The sequence below is a fragment of the Lagenorhynchus albirostris genome, chromosome 10 (genome assembly GCF_949774975.1).
Source record: "Lagenorhynchus albirostris chromosome 10, mLagAlb1.1, whole genome shotgun sequence".
Lineage (NCBI taxonomy): Eukaryota > Metazoa > Chordata > Mammalia > Artiodactyla > Delphinidae > Lagenorhynchus > Lagenorhynchus albirostris.
Window position 1 is genome coordinate 95,974,224 of NC_083104.1, and position 27,719 is coordinate 96,001,942.

General features: G+C 43.4%; 1 protein-coding gene across 1 annotated transcript in view; it reads left to right on the forward strand.

Moving 5' to 3' along the window:
- The window catches only part of ADTRP (androgen dependent TFPI regulating protein), a 68,799-nt gene that overhangs the window by 27,215 nt on the left and 13,865 nt on the right, over positions 1-27,719 (forward strand). Inside the window, 2 exon segments of the mRNA XM_060164278.1 lie at positions 15,967-16,082; positions 26,372-26,523. Of these exon segments, the coding sequence (XP_060020261.1) occupies positions 15,967-16,082; positions 26,372-26,523 (268 nt within the window).

Consider the following 27,719-nt stretch of genomic DNA (forward strand, 5'->3'; position numbering starts at 1 on the left):
ATTTTGGAGATTAATGCTTTGTCAGTTGCTTCATTTGCAAATATTTTCTCCCATTTTGTGGGTTGTCTTTTCGTCTTTGTATGGTTTCCTTTGCTATGCAAAAGCTTCTAAGTTTAATTAGGTCCCATTTGTTAATTTTTGTTTTTATTTCCATTTCTCTAGTAGGTAGGTCAAAAAGGATCTTGCTGTGATTTATGTCATACAGTGTTCTGCCTATGTTTTCCTCTAAGAGTTTTATAGTGTCTGGCCTTAAATTTAGGTCTTTAATCCATTTTGAGTTTATTTTTGTGTATGGTGTTAGGAAGTGTTCTAATTTCATTCTTTTACAGGTAGCTGTCCGGTTTTCTCAGCATCACTTATTGAAGAGGCTGTCTTTTCTCCACTGTATATTCTTGTCTCCTTTATCAAAGATTAACTGACCATATGTGCATGGGTTTACCTCTGGGCTTTCAACCCTGTTCCACTGATCTGTGTTTTGGTTTTTGTGCCAGTACCATACTGTCTTGATTACTGGAGCTTTGTAGTATAGTCTGAAGTCCTGGAGCCTGATTCCTCCAGCTCCATTTTTCTTTCTCAAGATTGCTTTGGCTATTCGGGGTCTTTTGTGTTTCCATACAAATTGTGAAATTTTTTGTTCTAGTTCTGTGAAAAATGCCACTGGTAGCTTGATAAGGATTGCATTGAATCTGTAGATTGCCTTGGGTAGTACAGTCATTTTCACAATGTTGAGTCTTCCAATCTAAGAACATGGTATATCTGTCCATCTGTTTGTATCATCTTTAATTTTTTTCATCAGTGTCTTATAATTTTCTGCATACATGTCTTTTGTCTCCTTAGGTAGGTTTATTCCTAGGTATTTTATGCTTTTTGTTGCAGTGGTAAAAGGAAGTGTTTCCTTAATTTCTCTTTCAGAATTTTTGCCATTAGTGTATAGGAATGCAAGAGATTTCTGTGCATTAATTTTGTACCCTGCTACTCTACCAAATTCATTGATTAGCTCTAGTAGTTTTCTGGTAGCATCTTTAGGATTCTCTATGTATAGTATCATGTCATCTGCAAACAGTGACAGTTTTACTTCTTCTTTTCCAATTTGCATTCCTTTTATTTCTTTTTCTTCTCTGATTGCTGTGGCTAAAACAGCCAAAAAAGTATTGTATAATTGTGGTGAGAATGGGCAACCTTGCCTTCTTCCTGATCTTAGAGGAAATGGTTTCAGTTGTTCACCATTGAGCACGATGTTGGCAGTGGGTTTGTTCTTTATGGCCTTTATTATGTTGAGGTAGGTTCCATCTATGCCTACCTTCTGAAGAGTTTTTATCATAAATGGGTGTTGATTTTTTTTTCTTTTTCTTTTTTTTTTTTTTTTGCAGTACATGGGTCTCTCACTGTTGTGGCCTCTCCCGTTGCGGAGCACAGGCTCCAGACGCGCAGGCTCAGCGGCCATGGCTCACGGGCCTAGCCACTCTGTGGCATGTGGGATCTTCCCGGACTGGGGCACGAACCCGTGTCCCCTGCATTGGCAGGTGGACTCTCAACCACTGCACCACCAGGGAAGCCCCATGGGTGTTGAATTTTGTCAAAAGCTTTTCCCGCATCTACTGAGATTACCATGTGGTTTTTATCCTTCAATTTGTTAATATGGTGTATCACATTGACTGATTTGCGTATACTGAAGAATCCTTGCATTCCTGGGATAAACCCCACTTGATCCTGGTGTATGATCTTTTTAATGTGCTGTTGGGTTCTGTTTGCTAGTATTTTGTTGAGGATTTTTGCATCAATATTCATCAGTGATACTGGCCTGTAGTTTTCTTTCTTTGTGACATCTTTGTCTGGTTTTGGTATCAGGGTGATGGTGGCCTTGTAGAATGAGTTTGGGACTGTTTCTCCCTCTGCTATATTTTGGCAGAGTTTGAGAAAGGTAGGTGTTAGCTCTTCTCTAAAGGTTTGATAGAATTCACCTGTGAAGCCATCTGATCCTGGGTTTGTTGGAAGATTTTTAATCACAGTTTCGATTTCAGTGCTTGTGATTGGTCTGTTCATATTTACTCTTTCTTCCTGGTTCAGTCTTGGCAGGTTGTGCCTTTCTAAGAATTTGTCCATTTCTTCCAGGTTGTCCATTTTATTGGCATAGAGTTGCTTATAGTAATCTCTCATGATCCTTTGTATTTCTGCAGTATCAGTTGTTACTTTTCCTTTTTCATTTCTAATTCTTTTCATTTGAGTCTTCTCCCTTTTTTTGGATGAGTCTGGCTAATGGCTTATGAATTTTCTTTATCTTCTCAAAGAACCAGCTTTTAGTTTTATTGATCTTTGCTATTATTTCCTTCATTTCTTTTTCATTTATTTCTGCTCTGATCTTTATGATTTCTTTCCTTCTGCTAACTTTGGGGGATTTTTTGTTCTTCTTTCTCTAATTGTTTTAGGTGTAAGGTTAGGTTGTTTATTTGAGATTTTTCTTGTTTCTTGAGGTAGGATTGTATTGCTATAAACTTCCCTCTTACAACTGCTTTTGCTGCATCCCACAGATTTGGGGTCATCATGTTTTCATTGTCATTTATTCCTAGGTATTTTTTGATTTCCTCTTTGATTTCTTCAGTGATCTCTTGGTTATTTAGTATCGTATTGTTTAGCCCCCATGTGTTTGTAATTTTTACCGTTTTTTTCCTGTAATTGATATCTAGTATCATAAGTGCTGTGGTTGGAAAAGATACTTGATATGATTTCTATTTTCTTAAATTTACCGAGGCTTGATTTGTGACCCAAGATATTATCTATCCTGGAGAATGTTCCATGAGCACTTGAGAAGAAAATGTATTCTGTTGTTTTTGGATGGAATGTTCTATATATATCAATTAAGTCCATCCGGTCTAATGTTTCATTTAAAGCTTGTGTTTCCTTATTTATTTTCATTTTGGATGATCTGTCCATTGGTGAAAGTGGGGTGTTAAAAGTCCCCTACTATTATTGTGTTACTGTCGATTTCCCCTTTTATGGCTGTTAGCATTTGTCTTATGTATTGAGGTGCTCCTATGTTGAGTGCATAAATATTTTCAATTATTATATCTTCTTCTTGGACTGATCCCTTGATCATTATGTAGTGTCCTTCTTTGTCTCTTGTAATAGTCTTTATTTTAAAGTCTGTTTTGTCTGATATGAGTATTGCTAGTCCAGCTTTCTTTTGATGTCCATTTGCATGGAATATCTTTTTCCATCCCCTCACTTTCAGTCTGTGCATGTCCCTAGGTCTGAAGTGAGTCTCTTGTAGACAGCACATATATGGGTCCTGTTTTTGTATCCACTCAGCCAGTCTGTGTCTTTTGGTTGGAGCATTTAATCCATTTACATTTAAGGTAATTATCAATACGTATGTTCCTATTCCCTTTTTCTTAATTGTTTTGGGTTTGTTTTTGTAGGTCTTTTACCTCTCTGTGTCTCCTGCTTAGAGAAGTTCCTTTAGTATTTGTTGTAATGCTGGTTTGGTGGTGCTGAATTCTCTTAACTTTTGCTTGTCTGTAAAGGTTTTAATTTCTCTGTGGAATCTGAATGAGATCCTTGCTGGGCAGAGTAATCTTGGTTGTAGGTTTTTCCCTTCCATCACTTTAAGTATGTCCTGCTACTCCCTTCTGGCTTGCAGAGTTTTCGCTGAAAGATCAGCTGTTAACCTTATGGGCATTCCCTTGCATGTTATTCATTGCTTTTCCCTTACTGCTCTTAATATTTTTTCTTTGTATTTAATTTTTGATAGTTTGATTAATATGTGCCTTCATGTGTTTCTCCTTGGATTTATCCTGTATGGGACTCTCTGTGCTTTCTGGACTTGACTCTTTCCTTTCCCGTGTTATGGAAGTTTTCAACTATTATCTCTTCAAATATTTTCTCAGACCCTTTCTTTTTCTCTCCTTCTTCTAGGACCCCTATTATTTGAATGTTGGTGCATTTAATGTTGTCCCAGAGGTCTCTGAGACTGTCTTCAATTCTTTTCATTCTTTTTTCTTTATTCTGCTCTGCAGCAGTTATTTCCACTATTTTATCTTCCAGGTCACTTATCCGTTCTTCTGCCTCAGTTATTCTGCTACTGATTCCTTCTAGAGAATTTTTAATTTCATTTATTGTGTTGTTCGTCACTGTTTGTTTGCTCTTTAGTTCTTCTAGGTCCTTGTTAAACATTTCTTGCATTTTCTCCATTCTATTTCCAAGATTTTGGATCATCTTTACTATCATTACTCTGAATTCTTTTTCAGGTAGACTGCCTATTTCCTCTTCATTTGTTTGGTCTGGTGGGTTTTTACCTTACTCCTTCATCTGCTGCATATTTCTCTTACTGTGTTTGGGGTCTCCTTTTCGCAGGCTGCAGGTTTGTAGTTCCTGTTGTTTTTGGTGTTTGCCTCCAGTGGGTTAGGTTGGTTCAGTGGCTTGTGTAGTCTTCCTGGTGGAGTGAACTTGTGTCTGTGTTCTGGTGGGTGGGGCTGGATCATGTCCTTCTGGTGGGCCTGGACCACGTCCAGTGGTGTGTTTTGGGGTGTCTGTGAACTTAGTATGACTTTAGGCAGCCTCTCTGCTAATAGGTGGGGCTGTGTTCCTGTCTTGCTAGTTGTTTGGCATGGGGTGTCCAGTGCTGGAGCTTGCTGGCCATTGGGTGGAGCTGAGTCTTAGCACTGAGAGAGTGATCTCTGGGCGAGCTCTCACTGATTGATATTACATGGGGCCAGAAGGTCTCCGGTGGTCCAATGTCCTGGACTCGGCTCTCCCACCTCGGAGTCTCAGGCCTGACAGCTGGCCAGAGCACCAAGACCCTGCCAGTCATAAGGCTTGGAAGAAAAGGAAGGAAAAAAAGGAAAATAAAAGAAAACAAAAAGATAGAACCCCAAGCCGAATGGTAAAAGCAAAACCAAACAGAAAAAAAAAAATCACACAAAGAAACATATATACACACACTCATAAAAAGAAAACAAACAAACAAACAAAAAAAAAAAAACCCCAGTCAGAACCCTAGGACAAATGGTGAAAGCAAACCTTTCTACCTTGTTAGACTGGCTTCTGTTCAGGATTTCCAGGCTGCTATAATTCTGAGAGTCATTCTAATCTCTGCTCTTCTCCAGTCCTTCTGAAAATTATGAACCAGGAACTAATGTAGATCCGTGGATTTCAGTACTAAAAAGCAGTCAAGAATGTGTGGCTTCATGGCATTTATACTGGTCTTCCTAAAGCCAGGCCACCTGCAGAAGCAACTTCTTGTAGCCCCACTTCCATAAAGCCAGAACCTAATGTTTTAAGAGTTCAGTAGTAATCAGGAGTCTTATGTTGAGGGCAGAATTGGAAAACAAACAAACAAAAAACCAAAAAAAAACCCTCATAAAGCCAGGGGAGATTTCAGCATTTCACTTCCCTTAATCAGAAGAGATTTTACCAGTGAAAATTCAGATCTGAAAGCTATAAAAACCAAACTAAAACAAAACAAAAACCTTTGTACTTTTCCCCCCTGAGTTTGGAGATCAAAAAATGCACAGTCATTTCAGAGGGGTATTCTGGAGAGCTCTGCTAGTACAAACTGCTTGGGAATAAAAGCTTGTGTGTTCTTGACATCTCTCCCCAAGCACATCTAGGAACTCATAAAAGCCACGTTTTTACTATTCTCTGGTGAGACGGAATTTTGTGACCTTTTGAGAAATTCTGTTTTATTTCTCCTAAGAGGACCACGATAAGGAAGTAAGCCAAATTTCTTGGCAATGGGAGAATTTCAATGCCACAGGCTTGCATTCCCAGGAGTGTAGAGGGCTCTGAGCAAGTGGACTTGTAATCAACTTGTGCCACATGTAGGTTCCCAAATTTTACACTTAAAAACTTGTCTAGATGTCCACCCACTCTTGGGGTTTGTAGAAGGGAAGGCAATGGCAGCCCTGGAGACATCTCTGTATTAACCTCCTCCCAGAGCCCAGGGGCTCCAAGGTCCAGGTCTAAAAATACTACGAACAGGAGGTTGAAACCCAGAGATGCAGGAGACTGGACAAGGAACATGGGAGTCAGCCTAGAAGGAAGAAGGAGCAATCGGGGACACAAGGAGCAAGCTCCTCTCTGCTCACCACACATTCTTGTCCCTAAAACCAGGGATGCTGGTGCTCACGTCTTAATACCTTTCCTTGATCTTTGACACAAATTTACCACATCTTTTTCTCAAAATATTCTCTTCCTTTACCTCCAGACTCTCTGACCCTCCTTGTCAACTACCTTTGCAAGATGTTCTTTTTTTGTCCATCAGGGATTTTCAACTGGGATTGCTTTTGCTCTCCAGGGAACGCATGGCAATATCTGGAGACAGTTTTGATTGTCACAACTGTGGGTGGGTAGGTGCTCCTGGCTTCTAGTGAGTAGAAGCCAAGGATGATGCCACACATCCTACAAGGCAGAGGCAGCCCTCCACAACAAAGAATTATCTATTCTTCAACATCAATCATTCAGAGACTGAGAAACCCTGCCTTTCACAGTGTTTACTTCTAGATCCTTTATTATTCTTCTCACTCACACACTCCCTTTGGGTCATCTCATCTACTACCGCTAAAAAAAAGTTCTGCACTCTGCTCCCATATCTCTCTCTCCAGCTAGATTTCTATTCTGAGCACCAAACTTGTGTACCTACTCTCTTACAGAACTTCTTCTTTGATATCCTACAGATGCCCTTTTGTTTTCATTTTGTTTTGCTTTTCGATTCTCAGCAAGAAAAATAATTGTTCATAATTGAAAAAGTAGTCTGTGATTATAGCTACCTGCTTTTAATAAAGGGGAATTAAAATTGACTTTTATTTTGAAAGAACAAAACACAGCTTAGTGACTGCCTATGAGATATTAAGACAGTTTGGGATGCCACAAAAGCTGATGAGGAGAAACCCTTGAGTCTCTTAGGTGTGAAGGATTTTTATGAAGTGCGTGAAGGAGAAGCAGGTCTTTGCAGTAAATGAGAACTTGTTCTCTTTGGTTGTGGACTTCAAGGGCTCAACCCAGTGCTGCCTACTGCTGTCTAACACTTTCAGAGCCTCCACTACATAATGCTTTAGAACTAGCACAGGCATAGTGTGAAACCTGTAGGGTTACAGTAAATGTCAGTTGAAATGCATTAATATTTTTTTGAGTTCCAAGACCATACCTTATGGACCTTTTAATTGCCTGGAGTGCTGAAACATAACTGCTTTTCATAAGATATTTGATGGATAGCAAATGAGGTCATTTCCCAAGCAAACTTTTCTTTTGCCTCTAGGCGCCACTCCCATCCATCTCCTCCCTCTACTGGGAAGACCCCCCCCCAACCAAAACCCCACAGTGAGCTCATGTGCCCCTCATGCAGACAAACCCTAACTCAACCAAGTACACACATCTGGGAAAATCACCAGTGGGCAACTGCCATTCTTGCAGAACAGCTGGTGAGTCCTTCTAGGAATACCCTGATGGGTCAGCAAGGGAAAGCCAGAGGCAGGAAGGAGAAAGTGTGGAAACTGGTCCATCATGGGATCCGTCACATGGAGAATCTGGAACTCTGCCCTGGTGCTTGTGCTTACAGGGTACTTTCCTGATTCACTGCTTTAGCTCCCAGGGAAACCAGCTGCCTACATATTGAGTCCTTTATTGACATGGAGACAAGATAGCTGAGAGGAGCGGAAGGTGCCCTGAGAGGTGGTGGCTCCAAAGCAAGAGCAGATTCCTATGCTTCTGAAACTTTCTCTTTCTTGAAAAGAACAGTCTCCTTTCTCCAACTCAGAGCAGCTTTCTAGAGAGCTGCCCATCTGTCTATGTCTTAAAAACAAGTCTCCATGTGTGCTCTGTGGAGCCAGGCACAGAAGCACGGAGGAAGCGTGGATTACAGATTGATATAGAGGAGGGGGTACAAAGAAGATACCGAACAAAACCTGGGGAGTTTGTTTACACCTGGCCCAATCTCAGAATGGAGGGCCACAGGCCAGAGCGTCCCAAAGAACAGCCTTTGCGGGATAAAAATTTCCTGACTTCTTCCAGGGCTGCCAACTCCTGCAGGGCTGCAGGGATGGTGACACCCCTTTATTGAGTCTATAGTTTAGTTGCTGTAATGTTGGCACCCAGAGATTGTTCCCAGGAGTCACATTTTCTCACAGGTTTCCCTGTGACCCACAACACCCATTTTCAGGATTTGGGGAGCCATCTATAGCCATGACAAAGGGTATAGGTGATTAGCCTGAAGTGGGATTGACTCTGTGGCCCTGCTAACCACGGGCACAGCCCGACATGTGGCTGCCAAGCCAGGTGAGTCTGGCCTGCAGCTGTTGTCTTCTCACTCTGGGACACTGATTATCTTCCCAGGCTATGCAGAGGAACTCTTCTTCCTCTTCTGCCCCACTCCACTGTTTCACTGATTCATTCATTAACGCCACAGACAGTAAGTGGACAGAGAGGTTAAGCACCGTTCTAAGCACTGGAGATGAAATGGTGACAGCCCTAGCCTCGAGTTGCTTCCATCTGTGGAAGGTTTGGCCGGTGCTGGGTGAACACAATAATGTGACGCTGGGATGGGGACGAGCAAAGGGAGATCCCGCCGTGCCAAGGAAGGGCACCTGCCGGAGGTCCAGATTCTGCCCTGGAGGCAGGGATATCTACCTTGAGCCCTGTAAGGTGAGAAGAAGGTGGAGGGGGCTGAGGAAGGGGAGACATAAGTGTGTGTAATGTACCAGTGGTGGGAAAGGGAACTGTGGGTGGAGGACAGCGTAATCAGGGGCTGAGGGCTGGGTGAAGGCCACAGGATGCGGAGCAGGGCATGGAAATGAAGATGGGACAGGTAACCAGATCACCAGGGGCTTTGCAGGCCATATTAAGGGCTTAATTCTATAATACTTTGTAACACTTAGGTTTGAATGAAGAAGATGGGTCGAAAAGTAGTTATTAATCAGAGGGTGGAGGGGAGTCCTGAAAAAAATAGGAGGTGAAAGCTTTGACCTCAACTTGTTTATAATCTAACTGAGAACAGAAGAAAAAGTACACGAAATTGACAGTGTAAAAGTGAAAACTGAACATAATTAAGCACAGAAGAGTCTAATGCAAACCAAAAGAGCTGCAGGAAGGACAGGGGAGAGTCAGCATCTAATGCAAAGGCAGGATGTGACACGGGTGTGCCATGCATGTGACATGGGCCCCAGAGGTTGCAGAAAGCGCTGGGTGCTCAGCTCCTAGAGGCAGGATGGTTTTCTTGGTGAGGCTTCTGATCTGCAGTGAAAGGGTGTCAACATCACCACTGACTCTCTGAATTCCTGCAAGCTTTTATATCTCCGTGTCATCAACAGTATATAATACCTACACTCTAGGCTCTCAACACAGAATAAAATACTGGCTGTTTTATGACGCACAATTAGAGTAAAAACAAACAAAAACTCTCGTGGGGGGAAATATTATTTCTGGAGTCCCTCTACTGCTCTGATCAGCAGAAGCCTACATAATCATACAATGTTATCTCCTTACTGGCAGAATCCCCTTCAAAATATGTTTTATTATTTTGCCTTCAAATTTTATCAGATATTATCATTTTATGGAACTTAGATCTCTGAAATGTTTTGCTATGGGGACACTGGTGAGAGCACTGCCTACTATTACTGAGTGTTCCCTAAATGAGATGCAACAGTGAAAATTTCTTTGAGGCCTACTTACTAGTGGAAAAACTTAATTTCCCCTTTAAAAAAAACAAAAAAAGCAGGAACTGTATACATTCCATCTCTCTCTTTTCACTTTGGCTGTCTGGAAAGAAATTGCTAAAATTAAATCTCGACAGCAGCAACCCAGCAAGCCTCTGGTTGGCGTGTTTCTGTTTCAGTGTTCTCCTGGGTCCTGATGTTCTTTCACGTCTCCTCATGTTAATGTGTGCGCTTTTGGTTGGAAGGCATCTCAAAAGTGTGTGGGTCTGACTGGGAGAGAAGAATTAAAGAAGAGAGTTAGGTGTATGAAAAGAGGGAGGAGTTCTAGGGAAGGAAACAGAATGAAACACCGGAATAATGAGGAGACTGGATTGAGTGGAAGGGGTGGAGCCTGTGGAGATATTGTGGAAAATAGGAGAGAGATAAGATTAGAGGAGTAGACAGTGGACTGAGGCAACAGGGAGCCACAGAAGGTTTTGGGGGGAGTAGTAACATGAAACTTGTTTGAAGAAGGTTGGTCTAATTGCAATGTTGAGTATGGACCAAAATAGAAGAAAGCTAGGGAGGTGATGCGGGGGACGATAAAAGAATAGACAGCTATGGGAAGCATCTGAGGAGGAAAGTGAATCAAGTTTGGATTGAGAAGGAAAGAAATGAGTCACTGATTACAGCTGGTGTCTAGGGTGTTATTATTGCTGCAGAGAGTTAAATTAGAGGAAGGGGTTTGGTGCTTTGGAGAGGCAGGGACAGAGAGGAGAAGAATGGGAAGAGGCGGATATATTCCAGACTGCAGGCTCTCAAGAGCCCAGATCTTTCTTTTGTCTTACCCTTAACTGAATAGAATCTAACTCACTTCTTCACCAGGCTGGACACCGTCGAAGCCGACTAGCTTCCTGGAAGAATGCTGCTTTGAAATGTTGGCTAAACTACATATTAACCCAAAGGACAATAGTGTAGCAAGTAAAAAATCACATAGAAAGTTCAGAGATTCAGAAAGTTATCATTTAACCATAAAAGATTCAGAAAGTTATCATTTAACCACCTGTTCATTTCACATACAAGTTCATAAATAATGGCATGCTTTTCTTCCTCAGCCCAATGGAGCATTCGTTTCTCTTGCCAGGTCAGTAAGACTATTCATATTTCTCCCAACATTTTATTATGAACATTTTCAAACATAAAGCACAGTTGAAAGAATTTTACAGTGAACACCTGTATTACCTGCCACATAGGTTCTGCTATTAATAGTTTACTGTATTTGCTTTATCACAAATCTATGCATCTATCCATCCAACAACTCATCTTATTTGTGGTGCGTATCAGAGTAAGTTGCAAACATTACTACTCTTCTGCAATAAATAAAACTATTGGTTTTTGACTTCTGTCCTCTGAATTTTTACCTGACTGGGCTGTGTCAGCCCACCTAGTAGACTGGAGATCAAAGAGAAGCCTTTGGCTCTTTCTATGGGTGCTTTATCCTCTCAATCCCTCATCCCCAGGTGCTGACTCTTTAATTACAGTGATGCTTAGTCTGTGCACTTAAGTTCCTAGAAAGTAGAAAAGGAAGTTTTTACAAATCCAGTTATCTTCTAAACTCTAGAATTTGAGATGGAAAAGACTCCTGCAGGTAGTGCAGGTGGAAGAGTGAAAAAAAAAGTCCCCTAGACATGTAAGCAATATAACCTGTGTCTACATATCCAGATTACCATATATTGGACTGACTTAAAGCAAAACTGCACCTTTAGTAACATAGCGGGGGCCATAGGGAATACAGATAGTCTCTGCTTTTGGATACAAAATATTCCCAGAAAGACCATCACCACTGTCCCAAACTGTAAGAGTTAGAGGCAGAAACTGTAGTGGGGGAAGTTGGTGAGGAGTGAGGTAAAGTTTTTTAGCTGGTAAATGGATATTATCAAAACCGGAGATTGCCTTACTAGGATTTACAAAACAACTATTACTGCATCTTTTTACTGTGTGTAGTTTTCAAGCTTAAGGAACATGATCCGCCATTGTAATAACAAGCCTGGGTACAATGGCGTGCTATTAAGGTTTGTTTTGCCTCCATTTTCATGTCTGTTGTTGTATTTATGTTTAAGTTTTAATTGATGTTTTGACCATGTGTTTGCCCCGAGGAGGTTTTGTGAAGGCCTTCATCTTTAAATAAATTTTTAAAATGATATATTTAATGTACAGTAAGCAAAAATATCCTCCTTAACGTACCCAGAAGTAAACTCTTGTCCGTGCACTAAAACTTCATGTTAAAATATCTACCCAGTAGCACCATAAACGAACCAAAGACGTTATCTTAGAGACCTGAGAGAAGGAAACTCAGCTTGGGAAGAGCCAGTGTAAGGAATGAATTCTCAGATCCAGGCATTGCCTGAACAGTGGAAGGAAGGAGAAGACTGAAGCAGCTGTGAAGTGGGCAATACTACATAAGCTCATGATTAGGAATAGCACGTGAAGGAGAAAGCCTTGCAATGACCAGCCCAAGAAGGCAAAAGCTGACCTATTTATATCGCGCCACTCAACATAAGAGCTGCTGCGATAAGGAAATGAATCAGAGGAGAGAGGCAGAGAAGTTACTTTAAAGTGTTATCGTCTGATTTTTACAATGTGGAGGCTCTCTGAATTTCTTTCACTGAAGACAATTAAGTGCTCTTGGACCTCCAAGGATCTTTGAGCTAAGAGTGTGGCCGTCCTCGCCTTCTGGAGTCAGTCTCTGGAGGCTGCACAGCAAGGATGGAAGACTGTTGGCTCCGTGGGTTACCTGAGTGATGGAGGCTTGCCTCTTTCTCAAGAGTCAGGCAAATGCATCTCATTTTAATTTGAGCCTCAGACACAGGGAAGCTGTTTAGAGCAGCTACTTATCTACTGGCATGAGGCTAGTAAAAATAAGTGCTCATTACTTTCTATGTTGCCACTCATATAACCTTATAGGAATTCTCTATGGGCTGGTAAATTGTAGTACTTATCTATAAGGCTGTTTTGCAACCAAGGAATCTACAGGGCAACTATTATACTAACACTTAAATCAATCTTTCATGCTTATAGTTCTCTCTCCAAGATATTCCGATGGAAGCAGGCATCACACAAAGGACAGGAGGAAAGGTGTAATTTAGTAGAAAAGGATGAAAAAAGAACAATACTTTTCCTTTTAACCAATGCTTTCGGAATGAGGTATTTAAAGAAAACTCTACCAAAACGATGGCTCAGTTAACAAGGAAAGATAGCTTCCTTCCATCCCCTCTGTTTACACATACTATTGTTTCAGTCCCTGATGTTTTGTTTACTTTGGAAGGAAATATTTTACCCCCTCTGAGATAATTAATTTTTGTCAGCTTCACTGTTTATAAGGGAAACTGAAAAACTGTTAACTGAAATACAGAATGAGTCACTGTTTTCAGTAATTTTTGGCAGCATTCTAATTTGTGTCAATCCCAGCCTAATTATTAGATTTTTTGGAAGCAGAAAGCATATTTGATTTTCCTCTTACTAAATTTTTCCTCCTCTTTTGGAAAATATGTGCTGCCTGACAAAGGTTATATAATTTATATCAACGTGAGGTGAAATACCAGTCGGTTTGAAATACCAGGGGGTTTACTGTGTCATGCTTGGCTCTTCACAGTAGCTCAACATTTAGAAACCTCACAGAATACAATCTTCCTCCTTTCCTCATTCATACCCCCAGCACTGGCCAAAACAATGTGATTCTTTTAGAGACCTTTTAGCTGGAATTAAGCCATAGTATATGGCCCATCACTAATGACATCACTGAAGTAAACTTCCCAGAAGCCATCAGGGAGAATTCATTTGGAAACGCAACTGAATGTCACTTGCAAAGGGCAGGCTCCTAGAAGAGGTGACCAGTCATGCATTCCTGAGTTATTTGTTATAAAAGCATTAATCACTGTGAACTCATTTGCTCCTAATGCAAACGCGCTACACTATTCCACAGGAATTCTGTTCCAAATGATCATTAATGTAGAGAACGGAAGCTGCTGTGAGCAGGGATAATAGAGTCTGTCAGGTCAATGGCCAGCATAATGGGGCTGTTAGTGGTTCCTGACAGACGTCGGACCTTCCTGATAGAGCGACGGTGGGCAGAAAGGCAGGCAACTGTACTGGGTAGACAGCCCCCTCCCTCGCCTCCTGAAGTGGCCTCTGGATTAAAGGAGCATCAGTGTCTATCACAGGGTATTGCTAGGGCTCTGAGGTGGCCACCACTGGGAGCGTAGGCACCAGCTGTGGGCGGGAGAGGGACCCATGGGACGGCCATGGGGATGGCCCTGCTCCCACACTCCAGCCGCTTGCAGGCCACAGGCAAGTGTGCAAACAGACACCTGGTGCTGTGGACACCCCAGCCGCTTGCCTCACCCCACTCCACACTGGGCCACCAATGAGAGGAAGGATGAGAATCAAGAACAACAGTGATCATCACAGCTAATGCTCACTGGACGCTCTCCTGGGCTACGCATTAAGCCCTTTACATGCACTAATCCCAATCCTCAGGGCAGTACCTCTGTGACATGTGTACTATTTACTGCCACGTTTTACAACCGAGGAGGCTGAAGTTCAGACAGATTGAGTAACTAGTCCAGGGTCAGATTCAAAAATACGTGCCCTTAAATACCACGCTCCTTTACTGGAGGGAGAGACAGAGAAACTGGAGATTTTGGTCCCTAAAATTAGGCCAAAGAAAGATGCAGGATGTGACAGTGGGCCTGGAAGTCTTTCCATTGTGTGGTCAACCAGTCAGTATATTCAGGACCAACCTTGTAGAAAGTCTGTAAAAGCTGTGGTTTGTCCACAATGCTCTTCCTCCAAGCTTTGCTTCTAAAATGTGGGTACCCAGGGCCTTCAAGAAGCCTGACTGCTCTGTGCCACTGAACTGCAGGCTCCCTCTGCCCAGTACTGCCCTATATTTAAGACCTGTGCTCCCTCGTCCCACCCCTGCTCCATTAAAACCTGTCGCATTTCTTGTCATCAGAGGGTTCTGATCTCCTGACTGCACCCAAGCTAGCACAGGTAGAGCAAGAAGCAGCTACCACCTCCTTGGGTGCCTCTGAGCACCAGACCGGTATGACTGACAGCAAAGGCCAGCCAGAGTCAGTACCCAGGGTTCCAGCAGCACAGCTGGGCATGGGAGCATGGTGACGTGGGCACTGTGACATTCCTAAGCCCCAGCCCCTATTGTAATTGAGGTGCTGACACAGCTGTCTCGGGGCTCAAGAAGGGGACTGGGAAGGAGCTTGCAAGTGGAAGCTACGGACGCAAGAGGCTTCCAAGAGCTAAGGAAACTGGGGAGCAGGGATGAAAGAGGAATGATGTAAACGTAAAAAGTATAAAATACTAACACTATGAGATGTTACCAATAAGCACAGAGTGTGGCAGAGGAACTTAATAAATGTATTTAAGAAAGGAAAGGACATTGCAAAGAGACTCAATTCACCTTTCCCAGATCAGTTCCCATAACCAAGAGAGGAGTGGGACTCAGAAGTCTTCACACCCAAAAACACCACTATTCCTTGATTATGTCATTTGAAAAAAATCTAGTGTTAAGAGTCTGAAAGATGTGAGAAAACAGATGGTTATAAAGAAGGAGGTGAAGCAGGGAAGGAAGTGGGGGAGAACACAGAGGTTTCAGAGGGAGACTCTCACAGCCCCTACAGCACCCATCACCTGTCGACAGGACAGTTCCACGGTGCCAAGTGCACTGCTAAATGTGTTCTCGGCCTCTCCCCGCACCGAGCTTACCAATACGCACCGTAAGTGTTAGACTACATGGCACAGGATATAAATGCAGCAGAACTGAGTGAGAGAAATTAGCAAGAGGAAAATACAGAGACAGCATCATGGAAGATTGTACTGGCTGTGAACACCATGGACCATGTGAATACAGGGAGAAAAGACACACTCCATACAGTCGAAGCATGAACAGAAGTGTGAAGGGGGAGCAAACATGCCAAGTGCAAAGAATGAAGGAGACAGCCTTGTTCTATGAAGGAGTGTGTGTGTGTGTCTGTGTGTGTGTGTGTGTGTGTGTGTGTGAGTGTGTGAGTGTGTGTGTGTTAGGAAGGGGGTGATAGCATATTATAAAGAGCCTTGGTAGCCAGACAAAGGAGTCTGGATCAATATGGTAGGCAGTAGGGACCTGCTGTAGGTCCTTGGCATCCAAGGAGTACGATCCAAGCCAGGTTTTGGAAAGTTTCATCTGGTATTTGTGTAAGAAGGTAGACTGGAGGGGAAGAGAGGATTAGGGGTGCTGGAGGCAGCCGGGGCACCTTGGATTGATGATTTGTCATCTTTTCTCCTGCAGCACACATCTATATTGCCCTTCTCTCTGGCTGAAGTCATCCTCAGGCCACACTGCTATCCACTGAAGAAGAAAGGACTCGCTTTGTTGGCTGTTGCTAGCCTTGCTTATGTCAGCAGGTAAGAGTTGCAGAGAGAAAATCAACTTAGACTTGTCATTCCAGACTCTGAGGAATATTCCAGAAGAAGCGCACTGTTCTATGAGAGTGCCTTTATCTTGGGTTAACAGGGATTTTGCCATCTTTAAATTTCAGGAAAAAAGGAACCTTAGTGTTTCCTTTTGATACTCATGGAAACATCAAATGCCCAAGAATACACAGGTATGCGTGCACACACACAGCAAGTCATGAGTTCCCCCTCCCTCTCATGAAGAATTAATCGTTGTAAAGCTACACATGTTACTTTCCCTAGGAAAACATTAATCTTTGGTTTCATTTGTAATTAACATGTTTGAATGGCTGAATGATCTAAGGCATCTAAATATATTCCATCTAAAAGGGCACTTGACAGGCTGATCAGGCAAGGTTTGGTCCATTCCTGTTGCCTGTACTATTATGGGCTTAGTTGCATCAACATCTGGCACTGGAGCCCTGAAAGGGCATTTGGGCAATTGCCCAGGGGCCTGTAGAACAGCCTAACTGGAGGCATGAGAGAGAATTTAAGTAGCTGGCCTAGATTTCATCATTCAACCACCTGGTGACACTAATTCTCTGGAATTCTGCCCAATGTCTGTAATCAAGGGAAAGTGCTTGGCCTTCCACCTAGCAACTGGAGAACCCCCCTTTCTATTCTACAGCCTTCTCCCCTACAGCATGCTCTTGCTCTACTGGGAGGGGCATGCCAAGCGTAATACCTGCAGTTGGAAGCGAATCATGATGTTCCTACTCTAGCCTAGCCTCACATAAGCTTTTCACATCTGCCAATCCAGATAATCCCCCACTCCCTATGTGAGGGGTAGTTTCACTCAGGGCAGTGCTCTGCAGGAGACGGAAGCCAGGAAAAGAACGCATTCCAAAGGACTGGTCTCCAGCGGTGCCTGCTTCATGTGCTTCAGCAGCCTCTGTCTTAGAGCCAGTAACCTTTGTGCCCAGAACTCAGGTGATGGTTCCTCCCTAGCCTTTCCTTCCCTTTTGCAAGGTATGTTCCTCCCACCCTTCTGCACCCTTCTTTCCCCGAGTGCCTAAAGTTGTTCATGTTTCACCTGTCTTAAAAGAAAGCACTTGTTCAGTAAATCCACCCCAAGACTCAACTGATTTACACTGTTCACTAGCCTGGGGCCTTTGCATTTTAACAAAGGACACTTTTAGAGAATAAGGCATAAATTGGGGACCTACTGGTAGTTGAGGTCTGGAGCACTGTGTTGAGAAGATTCTGAGGCCCTACCAAAAGAGTTGTGCTATCATTTAGCAATATCTGCCTTTAGCATGTGAATGGAGAGTGGTGGGACATGCGCCATGTATATTCCAAGTCTGGCTTAACCCAAAGGAATAAATCCCTAAAGACAGAATATCTAGGACCTGGGATCGGGTAAGATATACACAAAAGATATATTTTTTTCTCTTGTATGTGTTGAGGAGAAGCAGGGTGGTAGCTGGTTGATTATGCACATGAACTTCCATACTCTGTGTTTTTGGTGGGCTTTAATCTGATTTATTCTTTCTTGCCAAGTATAACTTTCAGAGTTCATATATGAGATAGCACTTTTGGTCTATTAATTTTCTTCTACCTAAGGACTTGGAAGTTGATCATCAATCCTCATATCTACCCTTGCTCTTTTCCTCCTCAGAAACCAAGAAGGTAACAGAGCACCTAAGGTGACTGGTATTGGGGGAAAATTGTGGTACCCATAAGGATGAAAAGTAGTGGTCGAGAGGGTCTGGCTCATTGGTGCCTGGGCGTGAGCTCTGACAATGCAGGGAACTGGGGTGCTGGAGAAAGGAAGTGCAGCAAGATGGTCAGGAGTGAACACATCACACGTCCAGTCAATTATTCCTCAGTGCCAGGCACTGTGCTAAGGTATGAGGATATAGAGCTGTACAAGACACCATGCTGCCTTTAGGGACTGCCTGGGAGAGAGGAAAGTACAGAAACAATGGGAAGACAGGGTGGTGAGACTCTAACGGGGATAAGCGCAGGGTGCTGGGCGATGTGGAGGACTGGCTTCTTAAAGGAAGTGGTGTCTAAGCTGAGATGCAAAGAATAAGTAGAAATAAGTCAAAAGAGATATGGAAAAGACCTTCAGGCAGAGGGAATAGCATCTGTGAAAGGCTGGAGGAGCTGAGGGCGTGGCTGAACTGTAGGACGGGGAGAAGTTAGTGAATTTGGACTTTGAAAATGAGGGCTTTTCTACGCAAAAGTTATAAGCAGAGAAGTGAAATAACATGGCTTATGTAAGAAAGATGATTAGAAAGATGATGCTGGCTGAAGTACGGAAATTAAAGAGGAATCAGACAGGGAGATCAGTTGGTGGCATTTGTGGTAACTCAAGAGAGTTGATGTTGGCCCACAGATGACAATATCAATCAATCTGCAAAGAGTCAGAGAGGGTGGGTGGTGGAAGGCAACTCAGAGGTCATCCAGCTTCGGAGACCTGAAGCCCCACTGGGCTAAATGACGTGTCCAAGGTCACGTGGCCGGGGAAAATGAAAGCTGAGACTTAACTCAAGGACTTCTGTTTCCAAATCCAGTTCTCTTTTCCGTGTATTCAGATGGTCAGGTATTTGTTCAGCTCCCTGTTTGTGTAAAACACACTCTGCTGAATGCTGAAGGGGTGAGAACGCAAAACAGCTTTACCATGATCTCTACAGTCTAAATGCTTTCACCATGTTGCTCCTTCCAGCTCTGTGCTCTGATTGTATGTTACAGTGATGTAATGGGGCAAATGAAGGGAAGGGATGGAGACCTATCACTAGCAGGAATGTGACTGGGTAGACCCTGGCAGGGAGCTGAAGTGGTTTGGGATTTGGACTTTCTTATCACTAGTGAAGTACAGAGTCAGCGTTCTGTCCAGTAGGGCCTCATGTTTGCTGGAGTGAAGCAAATACACCTGTACGCAGGCGTTTTATGCTGCCCTATTGATTGAAGCTTCCCTCCCTGTCCGTTGCCTAATTAGGGGAGCTCAGACTCCTTGCTGCCAGCTGCCTCTACCCTTACACAATACTCTGGGGGCACAGGCACCTTCATGGCCACGGATGGTCAGCAACAAGTTCCACAAGCTGGGGATGTCCGTGGAGATATTTTAGGGAAGCGGCTATAGGTCAGCCGTTAGGCGTGCCGGTCTGGATGCTCAAATGGGGAAACGGCATAGCAGGAATGAGGCCAAGAATACAGTCCCGGGCCACAGAGAGCGTGAGAAACAAACATGAGTCAAAAAAATGGCAATAACCCTGAGCTGGAGAAGTACTTCACTGCTGGAACCATGTTACAGTGACCTAAAAATATCCACCGAGACCATGGGGACCGCCTCATATGTGGCACTTGCTTTTTATTATTTATCAGATTGCAAAATTGGAGGGCTGGCCCCTAAGCGGGAAAATAAAGCTTTGCAAAGTAGTAATAACTGTAAATCTTTCGTTTCCTTTGGAAAGCATTAGTCATCTATATATATGGTAGCTCACTTACTCCCCGCTTCTCTCTCACCCCAAAACACATCGCCTAGCTCTTCCTAAGGAGCAGGAAAATAGAAACGTTCCTACTGCTGGCTCTTACTCATTCTTTTATTGAACAAATATTTCCCCTAACACAGGGCTGGTCCTGCTGGGAAAAGCAAAGTTATATAAGGCCAAGCCCCAGCCCGTAGGGGGTTTGTACCTCGTAAGTGGAGATGAGCCATGCATACAAATTATAAGAACACGAGATGGGAAGGAATAAAATGTCATAACAAATACGAGGTGCCAAAGGGAACACAAGGAGGAAGCAGTTACATCTGACTGGGCAGCGTGGGAAGGACTTCATGAAAGGTGTCACTGGATCTGGGCCCTGAAGGACTGGCTGGATTGGAGCAGCAAAAACTGGGAGAAAGCGAACACTGCACAATCGCAAAGCCAAGGGGGCACACATCACGTTGAAGCAATGGCTAGCAATTCACTTTAGCTGGACGTACTAGTGAAAGAGACGAACAGGAAATCACCCTGAAACTGCCCGCTCACAGAGTCCTGCAGGCAGCAGGCTGGAGGAGGCTGGACATGGTACAGACAATGTGAGATGTGTTTGCTGCTGTTGTTTGTTTGCCATGGAGGTAGGAGTGAGAATTCTTAGTAACATGGCCAGACAATTATGCTTTAAAATGACTATCTTGACAATAGTGCTTAAAATGGATTGAAGTGGCAAGACATGGGAAGCACAACAGAATAAAGCAACACACGAATAAAGGTTAGCCGGGATGCTCGTAAGTCATCTAGTTCAATCACAATGGTTTATTCTTCATCCACGGATATTTCACAGCTCCAGTGTCATCCCATATCTGGATGCTTGGAACACCCTTCTGCAGGTGGTCCAGTCCGCCAGGACCTCCATCTCTAAAATATTCTAATAATCCAGTGAGTGCTCACACATGCCCATGTAGTACACAGTCCTGAGAATCACTCTCCCACACAGACTGTAAAGCTACAATACCCAGTCTCCTGGATCCAGCACCTCCACGGGGCTTGCTTTAAGGTTAGCATGCCTCCCCCGCTGCTGTCACTGCCAACAATGCCACTGCCCATTAGTCTCCTACGTTGGTGCAAGTAGAACAATGCTAATGGCTATTGCAACAGCCCCAGTTGGCCTGCAGTGCACCACCGCCTTGCTCTTGGTAGACCAGAAATCAGCTGATGCTGTATTTGTCTCTGCTAGCGTGTAAGGTATTGCATGCCAAGTGCAAGTATCATACAGATATACAGCTGTAACCCAGCCTGGGGAAAGATATTTTTAAAGTCACCTCTCGATAGCAGTTCCTATGGGGCAAGAGAGATGATTTCTTTCTTCTATGCTCACTCAGGTGAGGCCCCAGAGCAAAGCTGCCTGGACACCCCAAGTGTAATAACCCTCTAAATTCGTGCACCCGTTTACACATGCACACTTACACATATACACATCTTACGCCCAGAAGCCATTAGAAACTGCCAGAGGGGCAGATTCAGCTGAGTTCCAGGACCAGCCACCTTGTTACACGCGGTACCAACAACCCTCTCCTACTACCGCTAGCACACTATGTGAATCCACTCCCAGAGCTACTGTTGCCCTTTCCTGAAATATGACCTTAGTCTGGGACCATCTAGATGGCACCACTGTCTTACAACCTAAAATCTTAGTGGGGATCAGAACCCCAGCCTCATTTTCCACAGAAGGACTCCCTAGCCCTCATATAAATTAATATATGAAAATAAACATGAAGATGCCACACAACTTCCCCTATTATCAGCATCTGGGGTCCAGGCCAGCCAGCATGCAAACTGAAGAGGGGTGGAGGTGGAGGGCTAAGAATGGAAATGCTTATCTACACTTTTCATCCTTCCTGCCCAAATCTCAGCTACCCAAAACGCCTGTTACACAAGTTAGAAATAAGAAGCGCCTGAAGAGGGATATAGCTGTACAATTAGGAATGAGGGACATACCTGAGACACATTGTTGGTGTAACAGAATAGGTTTTATGGATTAATTGGTGTGTAGTGGGCAAATGAAAAGGGAACATCAAGGATAATTCTCAGAATTTTCAGCTGGTGGATTGGGAAGATGGTGATTCCATTAATGTGAGCATCCAATTAACTACAGTTTGGAAGGCTACTGGTTACACGTTCCAGTTTTCAGAGGCTGCAGTGTTCTTGGCGGGTCAGGCAGCTGAGACCTGTCTATAGAAGCCACAGCTAACAGCAGTTAAAAGGAACCATAGGTGCTGGTAGTGCCACCCAAACAGCCATTTATTTAAAACTAAAGAACCTGCCATGTTCCTAGCATTTGGGAAACAGATGCACATAATAGATAAAATCCCAGTCCTTACAGAGCTTCCAGAAGCTCTGGAGAAAGACAGTCAAATATGCAACAAGGGTAAACTCATGGTAGGGGAAGCACATAACAACCTAACCAAATGTGGGTTGTGGGAAGAATGGTCAGGAAATTTTTTCTGGAGAAATTAACTTTTAAGCTGAAATTCAAAGCATGAGTAAGATTCAGCCAGGGACAGAGCAGGAAGTATGTCCTAGGAAGGGTAAAGGCAGAGGTGTTTCAAGCAGAGACAACAGCATGGGTGAAGACCAGAAGCTGCAGAGCTGGGTTCATTCAAGAAACAGAAGGGGTTAGACTGCAGATCTGAGACTGGAAGGGTGGATGGGTGGGCAGGGCAGGGCCAGGTAGGCCAGGGGAAGGAGCTAGGGTATTTCCCTAAAGCAACGTAGATCCACTGGAAGCAGGGGAGCACCATGAACGATTTTTTTCTTTTAGAGAGATTATTGGGTTACTGCATTGTGGAAAGTGGATTCATGTGAGCAAGAAAGCCCAGTGAGCAGACAATTATAGAAACCTATAGGAGATGAAGGAGCCTGGATTGAGATCATGAAATGAGTGCACTGCAGAAATTTTTTTTTTTTTTTTTTTTTTTGCTGTACGCAGGCCTCTCACTGTTGTGGCCTCTCCCGCTGCGGAGCACAGGCTCCGGACGCGCAGGCTCAGCGGCCATGGCTCACGGGCCCAGCCGCTCCGCGGCACGTGGGATCTTCCCGGACCGGGGCACGAACCCGTGTCCCCTGCGTCCGCAGGCGGACTCTCAACCACTGCACCACCAAGGAAGCCCCCACTGCAGAAATATTTAAATATGATTCCATGGGATCATATATGGCAGCTAGGGAAGAGCTGACATTGACTGAGATGGAGGACAAGGACAGTTCAGCTGCACACGTGCTGAGTGCCTTTCCCTCTCTCCCTCCCCCACTCCCTTCCTTCTTTCCCCCCCTCCCTCCTTCTCCCCTTCCCTCTCTCTCTCTCTCTCCCCTTTTAACATATATTCCAGAAGCCGTAAAGAGGTGATAGCACCTGACCATGACTATCTCTGCACTCAGGCCTCTCTGCTGACTGCCCTTCATTAAATGACTGCAATCATGCCTCACGCTCTAATTGTATTTGCAGTAATTTCCCACTGTCAGTTAACACACCTATAACTTTCTTTGCACCTTCTCTGTGAAAGTGCAGACTTCATTAGCTTACTTCAGGAACTCTCCTTTACAAACCTTACGCTGGAGGAAACAAAAATGAAGTAAATAAACAGAAACTTTCCAGGCTTCCGGAGAAATGTCTTTATTTGTAGACTATCTTACATAAATGTGCATGGAAACTAGGAAGCCCTAATTTCAAGTATATAAAGAAAACAAAGTGAACTAATTAACGCAACCCGTTTGGAGCGTATTTAGATCTCCTCGCTGACCCCAAACTCCTGGCCTTAGCTACCTGAGGATGTTTACTTTCTGTCCCTTATACTTCCTCCGGCCTGTCATGAGAGACAGCCACGCAGGAAAGAAGTGCTGTGGCTATCCTTCTAAAATGCACCCATGGATGCACATCTCACAGAACTCTAATATTAGGAACCATGATAACAATTATTACTTGTTTTCAGTCTAGTGCAGTTTTGAGTACATGAGAGTAGCATCTAGACAAGTCTGGGGCAGCAGAGTGATACCAGCAGGGCCAGGACTGGGGCCCAAGGGACAATAAATACTACACATGCAGAACCCTGAGACTGAGGCCTCCTTAAATTTTCTTTTTTATTGTGGTAAAATACACGTAACATAAAATTTACAATTTTTAAGTGCACAGTTTAGTGGCATTAAGGACATTAACACTGTTGTGTAGCCACCACCACTATCCTTCTCCAGAATGTTTTTCTTCCCAAACTCCCCATTTGCCCCTTCCCCCCAGCTCCATTCTACTTTGTCTCTATGAATCTGATGAGTCTAAGTACTTCATATAAGTGAAATCATACAGTATTTGTCCTTTTGTGACTGGCTTATTTTACCTAACATAATATCCTCAAGTTTCATTCAAGTTATAGCATATGTCAGGATTTCCTTCCTTTTTTTTTAAATTTATTTTTGGCTGCGTTGGGTCTTCGTTGCTGTGCATGGGCTTTCTCTAGTTGTGGCAAGCGGGGGCTACTCTTCGTTGAGGTGTGCTGGCTTCTCTTGCTGCTGAGCACGGGCTCTAGGCACGCAGGCTTCAGTAGTTGCAGCATGCGGGCTCAGGAGTTGTGGCACGCAGGTCCTAGAGCACAGGCTCAGTAGTTGTGGTGCACGGGCTTAGTTGCTCCGTGGCATGTGGGATCTTCCCGGACCAGGGCTCAAACCCATGTCCCCTGCATTGGCAGGTGATTCTTAACCACTGCACCACCAGGGAAGTCCCAGGATTTCCTTCCTTTTAAAGGTTGCATAATATTCCATTGTGTGTATATAACTGTGCCACATTTTATTTATCTGTTCGTCCTTAAATGGACACTTGGGTTGCTCTCATATTTTAACTACTGTGAATAATGCTGCTATGAACATGAGAGTACAAATATCTCTTTGAGTCTTTGATTTTAATTCTTTGGAGTATGTACCCAGAAATGGAATTGCTGGACCATATGGTAATTCTAGGTTTAATTTTTTGAGGAACTGCTATACTGTTTCCCACAGCAGTTACACCATCTTACATTCCTACCAACAGTGCACAGGGGTTCCAATTTCTCCACACCCTCTTCAACACTTGATATTCTCTGGGGGTTTTTTGATAGAAGATACCCTAATAGGTGTGAAGTGGTATCTCATTATAGTTTTGATTCACATTTCCCTAACGATTAGTGACACTAAGTATCTCTTCATGTGTTTGTTGGTCACTTGTATATCTTCTTCATAGAAATGTCTCTTCAAGTCTTGTGTCCATTTTTAATTGGATTGTTTATTTTTTGTTGTTGAGCTCTAGGAGTTCTTTATATATTCTGGATAATAATCCCATATCAGATGCATGATTTGCAAATATTTTCCCCATTCTATAAGTTGCCTTTTTATTCTGTTGACGGTGTCCTTTGATGCACAGAGATGACTTCTTAAATTTTATGCCATAGGTGCCTCCCTTGCCTCACCCTAGTCCTGGCCCTGATGTTAGCCCCTCTCTTCCAACAAAGCATTTGACAAACTTAAAGGATCTGAAACAACCAAGACTGCACTTGGGTTCTGAAAGTTTCATTAAGCACAGAATTTCATTCTTCCATCTGAACTCCTTTGACAACCTGGGATATCCAAATATGAACGTTGTTTCTGAAGCATAACCTAGGCTATCCTAATTTTTACAAGAGATGAATAGCCTCAAAGAAAGATTGCTGAGGCGACACCCACTGTGTATTCCCTCAGAGGAGAGAAGCTTTTAAACTCTTATAAAATGATTACAATCTGCCAGGCACTGTTCTATGTAATTTACATGTGCTAAATTAACTCCCTTAATCTTTACAATAGCCTTATAAGCTGTATGCTGTTTGTACCCCTATTTTATACATGAGGGTAGGGGGAGAGAAAAGTTGAATAAATTAGTGAAGGTAACACAGCTAGTAGGTAGCACAACTAGGATTCAAATCACAGAAGCCTGGTTCCATATTCCATACTCTTAACCGATTATAAACTGTAGCTGATACATCATCTTCCCCGTATTTAATTTTAAAAGTTATTTCAGACTTTGGCATCTTCCGGTGCAGTTTGTTTCCAGCAAACTGCATTTTTAGGCTTCACTTAGACATTGTGGCTCCTCTCCTAGCATTTCTTTTCCTTCTCTTGGCTGACAGAAATGATTTATATTCTATCCTCACATGAGAAGGATCTGAGCCTCCCGGAGATCCATCTATTCCTACTTAATGCTCTATCCGTGGCTATTTCCACGAGCTGAAATCTAGGCCCGTAATTAAACCCCAGGTCTACTGTATTATAGTAATAATGCTCAATCTCTGCCTCTCCTACCCCAACAGGCTTGGAGAGCTAATGGAAAGCTATACTTAACTCCTAGGCACAGAAAAGCAAACCCCACTTGTCTGGCCGAGAGTGAGCAAATGGGCACCACCTTAGCAAGTTCAATGTCTCAGCAGGTCATATCTTTCAGGGAAAAAAATAATTCACGTTCTTATACATTTTGTTTGGTTAATGATGTGTTCAGTGTTCTCCCATATTCTTTTACCCTCACTGAGTTTTAATGGATTAGGTAAAATAGCCAAGCCCAGCGCCTGAAACAGAATGTCTCAATGAATCAGTCTATTTATCCAGAAAATCCTCACTTCTGTAGGTTCGGGAAACACCTCGGCTGTTAAGTGTCCCCTGTGGCTTCTCTTCCTCTGCCTGGACTCCAGAACCCCCGTGACCTTGAAGGGACTATGGCTTCTCTCCCCTGCTGTCCTAATCACTGTGATTTGTCATTTTCTGCAGGGTTCTATGGATCTGCTCCGAGACGGGTACATGGGTGTATCCCGTGTTTGCCAAACTCAGCCCAGTGGGTCTAGCAGCCTTCTTCTCTCTCAGCTACATCTTTAGCGTCGGCATCTACCTATTTGGAGAGAAGCTCAACCACTGGAAATGGGGTCAGTTCATTTCTCTTACCTACAGAAACACTTCTTCGTTATGCTCTCTGGACTCCTCCTGGAAACAGAAGGAGAAACCAGGAAAGCAGAAGGCAGTGATGTTTGATGCTTTTGTCCAAAGCAGGCAAAGGAAAAGCCTGGGGAAGTTCATACTTTCTCAAAGGACCCCATCAAATTATCTCCCCGCCTCCTCCAAACAACACCTCATTTAGCTTTAAGGCTAAAGATCATCTTGTGTAGAGAGCTTAGGACCCAGAGAGCACGGGTATCACCAACCCCTGCATGAAAAAGCGGACTCAAGGTCTCTCCCTCCCTTAAGTGAGGACTTGAGGTTCACAGGTTATTAAATGCCAAGAATTCCTCTTTGAAAGAAATGGATCCAGATGACCCTCTCAGCTCTTCCACCCTCAGCAGTGCCTTCCCTGATGTGTTCCCATCCCTCTCTCATGAGGTTGCTTCTCAACCTTTAGTAAAGTGTTCTCCAGGTGGAGTCACACCCTGTACTTGAGACTGAAATTCTCACTTGGGGTTTTAGGCAATGTGAACATGCCAGTAAGCTAAGCTTTCTAATTATAGGTAGGCAGAACCACGTCTCTTCTTCATAGGAAAAAAGCAATCTTAACTTAGTTGATTTCAAAGTGGAAGATTTTATTCTCTCCCTGCTTCTCCTACTGCCCTCACCCCCAGAATATTTTCTGTCAGAAAAGTAACCACGAAAAAGTCAGGTTGCAAAATATCCAGGATTTTTTTACCTATCCAAGGAGAAGTGCAGGAACTCCACTCTGATTTTGTATATAAGGAAGGCAAGAGTCACACACAGTCCCCCACATCACACACCCACATGCCATTCTGTTCTATTAAAATAGAAGTGGCATCTTCCGCCCAATCTATGAACTGGTGTGAAAACATAAGCCTGTGTATGCAAAAAAAACGACAGTTTCAGAAGGTTCAGTAAAAGAGTCTGTATTTCTGAGAGGAGACTGAGACCCTGGAGAAATAAGCATGCAACTTGGCTTTTTCACATATTTTCTGCTCTTGGAGAATTTAACTGGTTGAGAAAGCCTCAGAGGCAATATCCTCCTTGAAAGCAAACACTTAAAAAATGGAATACTAAAAATGACTCAAAAAATCAGGATTTCAAATCACAGGAAATTATCCAGAAAAAAATGTGTTGACATTTCAGATGTGCTGACATC